We start from the raw sequence: 13,251 nt of genomic DNA, 5'->3' as shown, positions 1-13,251 counted from the left end.
ATTGTCTTTGGTACTTCATTTACTTTCCAATTTATTTCTTGGGGTTGGTAATTAACAAAATTATTAATTTTTGGCTCACAAATAGTTAAAATTTCATGCAACGCTTTGTTCATGACGTCAGCAATTAATTGAGAACTTGTTGTTGAGTCTGAAATGATGTAGATCGGGTAAACATATCGACCACCAAATATTTCATTATTGTTACAAAATTGTGGGATGTAGTCCCAACATTCTGTCTATTTAGAAATGTACTGCACATAGATTTGGACATTTGGAGGACAACGTTTAAAATTTTCCAAATTAGGTTGTTGGAATAAAAACATCGAAAAGGCCATGACAAACACGTAAGTAGTCTTATCGTGCTTTTTGAAGTCAAATTCATTAAATTGTGAAATTGCATTACTATTACCGTATATATACACCTTCTTAAGTGTATTCAAACTCACCACTTTTAGCATTGTAAGAAAGTTTATAATCGAAGTGTAATCAATTATTAAAAATTGAAGTTGCTCTTATTGATCGATGTTGTGTGCAAGAGCTTCAATTTGCTGAGACTGAATTCGAAGTGTTCTGATTTTTGAAGGAAACCATTTTGTCTTTAATGTGTTAATTAATGTTTTAAGATTTGTATTGGTTCCCACTTATATAAGTGGAATATGATTACTCGAAAGTTTTTAAAGTTAATTGAAAAATAATAAAGAGTATGCAACTTAAAGAAAAACGTTAAATGTTTTCAATAAAAAATGTCATAAAAGCTCAGTATGTGTTAATAAACATCGTACAGACATCTATTGTTATCCATGATAAAAAACATATACAATTTAATTCATTGGTTATTAAAAAAAAGAATAATGTTTTGTATATAGTCTGTCTTTAAAGTTGTGTTTTTGAGAAACTTGTTATGTTGACAAAAATACAATTTAATTATTTCAATCAACTTAATTAAAAAAAACTATAACCTATTTAATGTAATAAATATTATTTTGGGATACTTATATACATTTTCTTAAAATGGGTTAAAAAAACAAAAATGAATAATATTAGACAACATTGTGAAATTGGTTTTGTGCTAAAAAATTAATAAATTCAAAAAAATAACTGAATATATTTAAAGAAATAAAATGTTTTGTTTTTATTGACAAAATTAACACAATAAAAAAGTATATATAGATAATAATTAGACCTTAAAACTTCAATGCTTGTTATATTCTTATTTGTTACAACTTTTTTTAGGTCGAATTGATTTTGCTTTGGGTGCAGGAAGTGATTGTTATAATTATGGCGATTTCAGACTTTACAAAAGAGACACGTGCAAAAGAACTGAAACTGGTTCGGTAATCTACACAGCGGACAAGACGGGGATGTATATGATAGAAAAGAAATTTGCTTCAAAAGATTGCTCATGAACACCAGCAGTTCAAGATGCAAAAATTGAATACAGCTTTATGATTCCGAAGAGAGTAGACTATGTTGGATTTACAAGTGACAAGAATGAAAATTGTCAATTAAAAGATAAGATTGATGGAGTTTACCATTCGTCGAGATGTAATCATGCACTTGGTTTCTACAAGTACGAAATTGCAACTGAAAACGGCAAACATTATTTAATGAAAAGATCATACAACACTGTTGACTGTCTTCCAGGAGACTTTGACAATAGCGATACGGAAAAGACTTTGTGTAATGTCTGTGTCAATGGAGTGTTAACTATGTGTTATGGCGTTGATGGTGTTCCAGCTTATGTGGACTTCACAAAAAACTGCTGATCAGAGCACTGATATAGAGCCGAGCAAAACCCCTGAAGAAAGCAAAACTCCAGACCAGAGTAATACTCCAGAGCAAAGCAAAACTTTAAAGAAAATAAAAGTGAAGGAAGTACTATTACCTCAGAGAATGGAGATCAAAATAATAATAACAATGGAGAAGATAACCCTTACAAGACTCTTGTCTTATTAGTCTTTATCATTGCTACTATGTTTTAATTCAATAAATTTATTTTTTTATGGTAACATTTTTATTATTCTATTAACACAACAAAAAATGATAAACAATAAAATTATAATATATAATAAATCATTATTTTATATAACAATTGTATTTTTACTAATAAAACTTTGGCTATTTAACTCTAAAATGCTCTCAACTATTGTTTTATTCTGAAAAAGTTCAAAAAATCATTGTAATTGCAATTAAATTATTTAATTAATAAAAATATTTATCTTTAACTTATTATTTCTGAAAAGAAATGATTTGTAATTGTCAGTATTGTTGGGACATGTTTTGCTGTTTTCACATCGTTTTAAGAAAAATTTTAAAACATAAAAACAATTAAAAAATAATTCTATGGTATTCATTATTATTTTAAGTTGATTATTTTAAATTAAAATACCAAATGTGGTGGCGTCAGTTGTCAAAATGGTAATTTGTTCAAAGTGTTTAAACATGTGAATTTACTTAAAAATAACAAAAGTTCCAAGTGTTCAGACAATTTAGTGAATAGTAATACCAAATGTCATCACCATTGAACAATTCGATTATTTACAACAGCAACGAATGAATGATGTACATAATATGGATAGTGGCATGCACTTGATGACATTAGAACTTTTTTGTTAGACTGCACTTTTTTATGAAATCATTTCAGGGATAACTGCAAATGTTGTAGTGTTTGTGGTATTCAGTGTATTAAATATTAATAGTATCATCTAACTAAATTTAGTTACACAACAACGAATAAAGGTTGTAATTATCCGTTCATAAAAAAACTTAAAAACAGTAAGACAAATTTGTTAAAAATTGAAGTGAATTTAGTGACTGTAATGATGACACGACTGGACTATACCGAGTTGATAAAAACAAAAAACTGGCTAAGGTACTTTAGGTATTATCCACACAAGGGAGTAATTATTAAACTTTTCCATGTTGTATATTGATTGGAAAATCGGGACATAATATTGAGACCTTAAACTGGAAAATGATTTGATATTCTCAACGAGTGCACCAGTATTAGTAAATGCAAACTACAGTTTTTGGAAGCGCAAGAAACTTAAATAAAATGATGATTGAAATTACGTTTCTAAAAAATGGTTTATAAACTCTTGATGTATCTGACATTATTCATCAAATTGTCTGGTGCATCACGCGTGTTTAAGCAAATAAACAATATTGGAATAAACATGCAAATGTATTTTAGGAACACTTAAAATTAGAATTCAAATTTCATGAAAATGTACAAGTTTGTTACTGTTGAAAATAGCCATGAAAGCCTGATGAATAAATGATAAAAGTGTACAAATGCGTTGTGTAATGTTGTGTTGGTCACAATAGTAACTTGAAAAAAAACAAAAAGACTTTGACGAAGAGAAAAATAATCTTTATTAATTGATTTGTTAACAATTATTTATTGTAAAAAAATACAACAAATTTTTAGTAATAATTTATTAATTGATATTTGCAAATTAAACTAAAAATTTGGACATGTTGTTTCAAATAGAATAAAATATAGTGATACATATACAGGTTTGGTAAAACCCCATCAAAATGTCTAAAATCCCCAAGCTTTAAAATAAATTTATTTCGACGTTATCCCAACAAGTGTGAAATAAAAATGGGTTAATAAAAAGTGTTATATAACAAAAAGAAAAACAAAATAAATAAATTATAACAAAAAATAGATATGTTTGTAATTGTTCAAAAATTGATTATAACAAGTCATGGTTCGTGTTTAACAGAAAGAAGTGACATCGAAAAACAAGTTTGTCGAATAAGTTTGAGAATTATGTTTGAATATTTATTAATAAATTTCGTTTTTTAATATAAAATATTTTGTAATTTTAATTAATTAATTGACGACTTAAGGATTTTGAATACTATCAAGGTTCAGAACTGATTTTTAACTTTTTAATAAAAACAAAAAACTAAAAATAAGTAACGTTATTAAAGATTCTTTAATACATTTTACATTATTAGAAATAGCCTATTTTAGGAACACATTCTAAAAATCCATTTTATTTTTCGAAATATCTTCTTTTTCCACAATGCCCCATTAAAATTGGCTTTATTCTTATATTAGATAACATTTACAAACTGGTTTTAATATTTAAATTTAACAATTTAATAAATTATTATTAATGAAAGACAAAATAATATGGATATATTGTTTCCAAACAAAAGATTTGGAATTTAGGAAATATTCATAAAAAATGTTAATGTAAATACATATTAATTTCATATATTTTTAATGTTAAAATCTCAATTATAATAATAATGAAGATTATGATTGATGATATTAATATTTACTATTTCTCGGTGTTTGTGAGTTCGATAGAGTGCTACTGTAAAATAGGTTGGGAAGGCTCTTGTACTGCCTGTGGTGCTACTCAAGCAACTGGCGTTGTGTTGGTTTGTTTTTATTACAAATGAACCAACTTATGATTAGCTTGAAATGACTCATGTACAAGTTGTAATGGTGGTGCAAACAAATTCAATGGGTGTGTACCAGGTTATTATCTTCAAAATGGTAAACAATCACCATGTTTTTGTTTGTTTTTATTTTATTTTGTTTTTAAAATGACGACCAGTGTGTTCAGACAATTTTGGAGAAAGGTGTTTAGAATGTGATAGAAATAGTGGGTGTAAAAAATGTGAAAATGGGTATCAGTTAATTAATAAAACAACACAAAAATGTGGAGATTTCAATGAAGGATGCACACTCTGTTCAAACAATATTTGTAGTCAATGTTTTGAAGGATATTATTTTGACACCATCAAAAATTTGTGTGTGAAGTGCAACAACAAATTTTCAAAATGCTCGCTTTGTTATGATAGTGAATGTTATGCGTGTGGCGATAACTCGACACTGTCAAACAAAGTCTGCGTTGAATGCCATCAAAGATTGGAGGGGTGTGTTCGTTGCAATGAAGTTACATGTTTAAAATGTCAACAAAATGGTTATTATTATAATAATGGATTTTGTAACAGTTTGTAATTTATAAAAAATGTTTATATTTAAATAATAATAACCCAAAGAGTGTTCAGTGAATTGTGAAAGTTGTCAAAACAAATAAACATGTGATGAGTGTAAAGGTGGTTATTACGTAAGTGGAGGTAAGTGGGTTTCATGTTCAACAAGAAATTGCAAAGTCTGTGATGATACAAAATGTGAGAGTTGTTTAGAAAACTCGTTTTTGAACAATGGGATGTGTGTATCATGCAAAAAGAAAATCCACAATTATGAGAAATGCAACAGTGATAACGTCGATACGCAATGTCTTTTATGTTCGAATGGGTTTTACTCGAATGGACCACAGTGTGTTAAATGCGACACGTCTTGTGGGGATGAGGGGTGTGTCAATGGGAAGTGCACCAACTGCAAAGACAATAAAATTTTAGACAAAAGTGGAAAGTGTGTTGAACCAACAAATTGTGACAGTGTTGACAACAGTAAATGTGCTGTCTGCAAAGACGGTTATTATTTGTACAACAACATTTGTGTTCAAAAAGCGTCAAACACGCCATGCAACTCAATTCAGATCACAGAGGATGTTTGTATCGGCAAAGAAGATGCTGGGTGTGATGAAGTTTTAAACGGCAAGTGTGCATCATGTCAGAGTGAATTGATACTCGACAATGGAATGTGTAAAAGCTGTTCCTCGTCAATACAAAACTGCACAAGTTGCTCCACTTCAAGCACTGAGAGCATCATGTGCTCTGTGTGCAGAGAAGGGTTCTTTCCAGAGAAGACATGTAAGTCATGCAAAATGATATATGGGTGTGAGTTGTGTGTGAACTTGCTTGTTGGCAATGTTGAAAGCACTCGAATTTGCACGAAATGTTTGAGTGGGTATTATTTGCAAGATGGTGAGTGTCTCCAAATCAAAAACTGTGTTGCGAACACAGAAAATGAGTGCACAAAATGTGAACAGAATTATATTATAGAAGAAGATGAACGCAAAGAATACACAACACAGCTGGGGTGTATTGCAACTGATGGTGTATTTTGCACGACGTGTTCTGATGGGTTTTACTTGTCACCAGAAAGTCGGCGATGTTTGTCGTGTTCAGTTGCGAGTTGCAGCAGGTGTGACACAACTGGCAAATGTGTTGAGCGCAACACAAGCAACTCATTGAAAGACGGGAAGTGTGAGAGGTGTGGGATTGTTGGGTGTTCGCTCTGCAACTCGACAGGTAGTGATTGTCTAAGTTGTGACAAAACTCATTTCTCAACAGCATTGCCAACATCACAATGCACAGAGTGTACCACAATAACGATTGGGTGTTTGGAGTGTACAAGTGAGCATTGTACAAAATGTCAAGACGGGTATTTCATAGACGCCACGGATCACAAATGCAACTCATGCAAAATGATAGAGGGGTGCACAACATGCTCACTTGAAACGGGGAAGTGTTTCAAGTGTTTGGATGGGTTTTATTTGGTGAGTGGACAATGCGCGTTGTGCAACAACACCATCCAAAAGTGTGGAAGGTGTTCGAGTGATTCAAATTGCAACAGCTGTAAAGAAGGATACTTTTTGGAGGAGAACATGTGCCACAAATGCAGTGAGATAGACGGGTGTGAAATTTGCGACGAATCAAGTCGTCTCTGTTTTAAGTGCAAAGACTATTACACCGGATTAATAGATGGAAATGGGTACAAATGTGTCGATTGTGAAACTACACACGAAAACTGTTCGAGTTGTTCGGTTGATGGAAATTGCACTGAATGCAAAAGTTCCCATATGTTAAAAGAGGGCGTTTGTGTTGAGTGCTCAACTTCAAATCCAAATTGCCACGTTTGTGCAACGACAAGTTCGAGGTGTTTGTCGTGTGGTGTTGGGTATGGTGTTGACAAGAATGGGCAATGTCAGAAGTGTATTGATGTGAATTGTCTTGACTGTGAGTTGTATGACAAATGTTCAAAATGCAAAGAAGATACAATTCTCACAGATGGGAGTTGTGTGAGTTGCAGTGTTGACAACTGTAAGACGTGCGACTTGAATGGGTTTTGTGTTGAGTGCAAATCCAGTTATTATCCAAATGATGGCGTTTGTCAAAGCTACGACTTGAGTTCTCTGAACTGTGTTGAAACGTCAACAACCAGAAACGAGTGTCTGAAGTGCAATATAAATTATTATTTGAAATTGGGAAAGTGCTATCCATGTAACTTGTTTGATGCCAATTGTGTTGAATGCAACTACAGCACATGTTTAAAGTGTTCAGAAGGAACATATCCAAATGGGGTTGGAAAGTGTTCGTCATGCAATAATATGGCAAACTGCACAAAGTGTCAACAAACAGCGCCTGTTTGCACAGAGTGCCTTTTACATCTTCTCCAAATGGGCAATTGGTAAATGGGTATTGCAAAGATTGCACTGTTGACGGCTGTGTGAAATGCAAAACAAAAACGTCTGGTAGTAATGTGTATCCTGTTTGTGAAATTTGTGCACCGGGGTACAACCTCAACTTGAATGACGAATTTTGTTATCAAAACACGATTGACAATTGTGAAGAGTATGAAACCAACACCAACACTTGTTTAAAGTGTAAAAATGGTTTTGCCCTCGATGGAACTACATGTCAAAGTTGTTCCAATACACTGACCAATTGTGAAGAATGCGCGTCAACATCGAGTTGCACAACGTGTTCAGAGGGATTTACTGTTGGCACAGACAACACTTGCCACACCTGTTCGGATGTGATGCCAAATTGTGATAAATGTTATTCTGACACTTCAAAATGCAAAGAATGTGCAGTTGGGTATTACGTCACAGAAGATTTGACATGTTCGAGTTGTGATTCGGTGATATCGAATTGTAGCGAGTGTTACAATTTGGGAGGTGTCAAATGCACAAAATGTAATTTTGAGTCATACATTGAAAATGGGAAGTGTGTCGAAGTGAAGGCAAACGAATTCAAAACATCAGAAACAACTTCGAAAGAGTGTCGCCTTCAAATACAAAACTGCTACAGCTGCAACTACACGACAAGTGATACCATCTTTGACACAACAGCAGTTGAGTGCAACAGATGTCTTGATGGGTATGGTTTTGTTTCAAGCACAACAAGAGTCTGTGAGATCTGCCACAACGAAGTTGACTCGAGTTCTGTGTGCATCACATGTGAAAATGGGTGCAAGAGATGTTTCATAAAAGACAACCCTACAAAAGAGCAGTCGTGTGTTGAGTGTGAGGATGGGTTTGCATTGAGGAATGGAAAGTGTCCTAAAATAGAAAACCGCGAGTATTGTCTTGATGAGTTGCACAATGTCGGCTGTGAGTCGTGCGCCAACTACTATTCGACTGTTGAAATTGGCACAAAGTGCTCGCCAAATAACAGAAACGCAAATTGCTCGTTTTACAACGAAAAGGGTGAGTGTTTTGAATATAACGCAAAACCAAAAGTGTCATCTTCAATAAAAACAGAAGACGCAAGTGATGTCAATTGCCAAGAGGGCGAATATCAAAAAGGGCACTGTCTGTCTTGTCGACGTGGTTTTGCCCCAAACTGATCAAGTCCACCAGTTTGTACAGAGTGCGGGTGCAGAGAGTGTAACAAGATCAACAAATGTAAAATATGTATCAACGAGTCAAACAACAACATTGGAATTTGCACAAGTGACAGCAACTGCATTTTAACAACAAACAACACTTGTTTAAAATGCACAGACAGTCATTACATAACAAATGGAAAGTGTGAAGTGTGTGGTCAGAATTGTGTGTTGTGTTCAAGTGACAACAAAAAGTGTTTGAAATGTGAAGATGGTTTTGTGCTTGTAAATGATGAATGTGTTTCGCTTAAAGAGTCAAATTGTGTTATTCTAAATAATGCTACAGGTCGTTGTGAGTTATGCAGAGAAGGGTTTGTGTTTGACGCATCAAATGAGTGCAAAGAAAACAGTATAGCAAATTGTCTGAATGAAAACTCAAACAAGTGTGTGAGATGTCTACCAACAACTCTTTTGGGCATTTCCAACAGCGAAACGGTTTGTTCTAAAAGTGCGACAATCAACAATTGTGAAATTCTAAGCTCAACTGGTTGTGTAAAGTGCGAAAGTGGATATTACATGGATGGGATAGAGTGTGAGCGATGTGATAAGAACTGTGAGCAGTGTGACACAAATGCAACGACATGCATATCGTGCTATTTTGGGTTTGTTCTCAACGTGCAAACGAGTCACTGTGACTCAAGTGAAGATATAAAATATCATGTGCGAAATTTTTGAGTGATGGAGGTTGTGCAATATGCCAAAACGGGTATTATTGGCAAGGGAGAAATTGTTACAAATGTGGCAATAATTGCACCACTTGTTCACAGAGCGAAGGCAATTGCCTGGCGTACAATATTGATAACGGATTTTATCAGAACGACACAAATGGGATTTATTGCATTTCGGTTAAAGAACTTGCAAACTGTTTGAAGTATGATATATTTGGGTGTGTTCAATGTGAAAATGGGTATTTCTTGGACAGAGGGAAGTGTGAGATTTGTGCCAAGAATTGTGAGTTGTGTGTGTCATCTGATTTTTGCCAAAATTGTGTTGATGATTATATTTTAACAAATCGTAAATGTGAGTATTACACTAATATTAAGTATTGTGCGAGTGCTACAAATGGTTTATGTTCAAGTTGCTCACCAAAATATGATCTCTCAATTGATAAATTAAGTTGTATCAAACATCAAAACAAGGCGCTTTCAATTGCACTTCCTGTTGTAATTACAGTCATTATTATTATAGTATTAATAGTCACATTGTTTGTGGTGTGTCTCTTGTACACATCGCATAAATTAAAGTAAATACTACAAAAGACCACATGCGAGTTTTCAATGAAAAAGTCGAACATCAACTTCATTGAATATTCTCCAGGAGTCATGTTGAACAAAACATCACTTAACTTCTCTGTTGACTTTGATACAGTTTGTTCACTTCCAATTGACAAACCAAGTCGTGACCTCCTCTGTGTTGGAAACAACTCGAAACACACTGTGAAAGTCCAATTGACATACAAAACGACAAGTGAAAAGTACACCATCAGGGTAACTCCATCTCTTGCAACACTGTCATCTGAGAAAGCTGTTGAATTTGAAATATTTGTAACACCTCTTTGCACATGTAGCATAAGCGAAACCATTGCAATTGTCCTTCTTAATATGTCGAAGGGTGAGCAGATATCTCTTAACTTTCCCATTAAATTTGAGAGTGAGAAGTCGAGTCACCTTGATGCCGACGAAGTAATTTGCGAAAAGAAGATAAGTGAAGGCTCCTTTGTTTACATTGGGAATTACATTGGAAACAAAGTAGCAATTAAAAAGATGAAAGAAGTCGAACACAATGAAGAGTCAATGGAAGAATTTGAAAAGGAAGTTCAGATGTTAGATAAGTTCCGTAGTGAATATGTCGTTCACTTCTATGGCGCCGTCTTTGCACGTAAAAAGTGTGTATGGTCACGGAATTTGCGACATATGGAAGTCTTCAAGACTTGATGAAACACAAAACTTCGAATGAAATTGACATGAAGTTAAGACTGAAATTTTGTCTTAACGCAGCAAACAATTTACTTTACTTACACGAAAATGGAATATTACACAGAGACATCAAACCAGACAACATATTAGTCTTTTCACTGGAGACTATTGAAAAGGTTAATGCTAAATTGACTGATTTTGGAAGTAGTAGAAACGTCAACTTGTTGATGACTAACATGACATTCACAAAAGGTATTGGAACACCAACTTATATGGCACCCGAGGTTTTGAAAAAAGAAAAGTACAAGATGAGTGCTGACATCTTTTCATTTGGAGTAACAATATACGAGTGTGTTGGGTGGTGTGAGGCATACCCAAAAGATGAATTCAAATTTCCATGAAAAATAGCTGAGTTCGTTATTTCTGGAAAGCGTGTGAACAAAAATCCATCAATGAATGATAACATTTTCAACATCATTTCTGAATGTTGGAAACAGGATATGAACAATCGTCCAAAAATAGAAGACGTTGTTCACACTTTAGAAGTGTGTTAAACATCAATTACAATTTATTTTTTCATAAATAATAATTTACTATTTAAAATGAGTTATAGCAGTTGCTATACTTTTAAATGCAAAATGTGACATAAAAATTTTAATAATTATAATTATAATATTTCTCTTTTATTATGTTTTTTATGTCAAAAATGATAAAAGGGTATTTTAACATTAATGTGGTATATTCTGATTATCCACTATTTTGAATTGGTTTGCATTTTATTAATAACAAGTTGTTTTTATTAAGTTTTTTGATATCAAAAATTACAAAAAAATTAAAAACAAATTGTATAAACATTTAATTAATTAATAATAATTTTAAAATGGTAATTATTTTTTTATAATTTAACAAAATATAATTATTAACTTAACCATAATTATAATTATTAACATTCAAATGTCAAACCTAAAAAATGATGGTTCAAAGACTGAATTAATTTACAAATATGTTTTTTCTTTTAATGGACAATTACCATTGTGAGCGCCTTTAAGCATTCGACTTGATGATGACTATGATGTATGCATTTTTAGTTTCACTGATATGCGAATAATCCACTTGTTAAATTTAGGCAATTGCCATGGTGTAACAACACCAACAGAATCCTTGGTTCATTATCCTCTTGATGCATAGTATTTACTACCATTTCCATGGTATTCATGTATTTATTAAAATGTGAAGTCTGTTAATATTTCTTTGGTCTCAGCCAAATAGAAGTTGGTATACTTAGATACTTGAATCCAGTCCTTTGATTGTTATTGTATAAGATGCTGTCCGAAGTGAGTTTCATTTGTATAGGAACAAACGGTGTATCTTTTTGTAATTGTTCGATCATACAAAAAATTGTGTTTAAATATTATTCTATGTTTTTTATTTTTGTTATTCCAGTGAAATAGAATATACTTTGAATTGACTTTTGTTGTTTGTCTTTTTTTAGGTAGAATATAATTTTTATTGTATTTTGCTTTTTATAATTAAAAAATTTCTGGTAATTAAGCCGAAAAACACATTGTACAGTAGAAAATAAATCGTATTATAGTACAAAAAAGAACAATAAATTGAACATTAATACAACTTTTAAATAATCGCATTTTTATTATTTATCTTACACATTTTCTTTTTTGAATAATATTTTTTTAATTATAATGTTATAATAAACTTTACATTGTTTTAAAAATCTATAAACTTCAATAATACCAGTTAATAATTATACAAATATACCTATTTTTATCCATTTTTAAAAAATTGTTCATTTTGGTTTTTGATTGAACGGAGTTATTTACATAAAAGTCAAAGCAAAAAAAACACATCAAATACATGCTTTGATAATTAAAAAACTATAATATTTGTATATTTAGAATTTGCATATTATTCATTTTGAGCATTTTATTTATGTGACTGGAATATACAATGGTTTTACAGAAGTTTATATAACCTATAATAATTCGTTTATATATAAAAATTATTTGTGTAATTTAGATATCTTTTATTACAAAATTCATTTATTATTTATTGTATTTTTTATTGATTGTTCAAAACAAAAATTAATACATTTTAAAAATGTAATATAATAAATTCAAATGTGTAACAACACATTCATTTTATTGTATATGTATGGCAATATCTTTCGTGTTGACAACGATATAATTATTGAACATAATAAGTATTTTTTTTAAATCAATTAATTGATTTGTTTTTATTTTTTTCATTTATGTAAACTTTAATTGAATAACAAAAATAATTTAAGAATGTCAAAATGTTATTTGTTTTTGTTTTTTCATCACAATTTAGATATAAATTATTTTGATTAATGGCAAATTTGCTCAAATGGTCAAGTTTTTGATTGTGTGAATAATTATATAGCAATTTAAATACTATTTTTTATTATTTTGAAGTATTTTAATTTTATTATTTAAAAAACCATTGAAATAGTAAATTATTTTAAGTGAGTTACTTTTATAAAAGTGAGTCAAAAAGCAAAACAGTGAGTCATTTTTTGACAAGTGAGTTTTAAAAGTGAGAAGCGAGTTAATAGCCATTAAAGTGTGCAAGTTAAGGTATAGTTCATTTATAATTTTTTTATTTAAAAAAATGAATCATTAATTTTTTGAAATTTTGAAAAAAAAAGATTATTTTTGGTTTAATTATTAATTATAAATTTAAAGTTATTACTAAACTATACTTTAATTTGCACACTTTGTATACAATAAATTAAGCGACAATTCGGAAAGCGAC

General features: G+C 31.4%; 3 protein-coding genes across 3 annotated transcripts; all 3 read left to right on the top strand.

Annotated features, from left to right (window-relative positions):
- Positions 1 to 1,445: 1,445 nt before the first annotated feature.
- EIN_441960 (hypothetical protein) lies at positions 1,446 to 1,766 on the top strand (the record flags this gene model as incomplete). The annotated part of the gene is made up of 1 exon (XM_004259089.1): positions 1,446 to 1,766. One exon carries the CDS (start codon positions 1,446 to 1,448, stop codon positions 1,764 to 1,766), a length of 321 nt encoding a protein of 106 aa, XP_004259137.1.
- Positions 1,767 to 5,198: 3,432 nt separating this feature from the next.
- EIN_441950 (hypothetical protein) lies at positions 5,199 to 9,792 on the top strand (the record flags this gene model as incomplete). Its single annotated transcript, XM_004259088.1, has 5 exons — positions 5,199 to 6,048; positions 6,133 to 7,248; positions 7,365 to 8,471; positions 8,832 to 9,147; positions 9,192 to 9,792. 5 exons carry the CDS (start codon positions 5,199 to 5,201, stop codon positions 9,790 to 9,792), a joined length of 3,990 nt encoding a protein of 1,329 aa, XP_004259136.1.
- A 30-nt stretch (positions 9,793 to 9,822) lies between these two features.
- Positions 9,823 to 10,862, top strand: EIN_441940 (protein serine/threonine kinase, putative; the record flags this gene model as incomplete). The annotated part of the gene is made up of 2 exons (XM_004259087.1): positions 9,823 to 10,434; positions 10,515 to 10,862. 2 exons carry the CDS (start codon positions 9,823 to 9,825, stop codon positions 10,860 to 10,862), a joined length of 960 nt encoding a protein of 319 aa, XP_004259135.1.
- Positions 10,863 to 13,251: the final 2,389 nt, after the last annotated feature.

The sequence above is a fragment of the Entamoeba invadens genome (genome assembly GCF_000330505.1).
Source record: "Entamoeba invadens IP1 unplaced genomic scaffold scaff_1105074726127, whole genome shotgun sequence".
In the NCBI taxonomy this organism is placed as follows: Eukaryota; Evosea; order Mastigamoebida; family Endamoebidae; genus Entamoeba; species Entamoeba invadens.
Note: the sequence above shows the minus strand (reverse complement) of the source record. Positions and strands in the feature narration are given on the sequence as shown.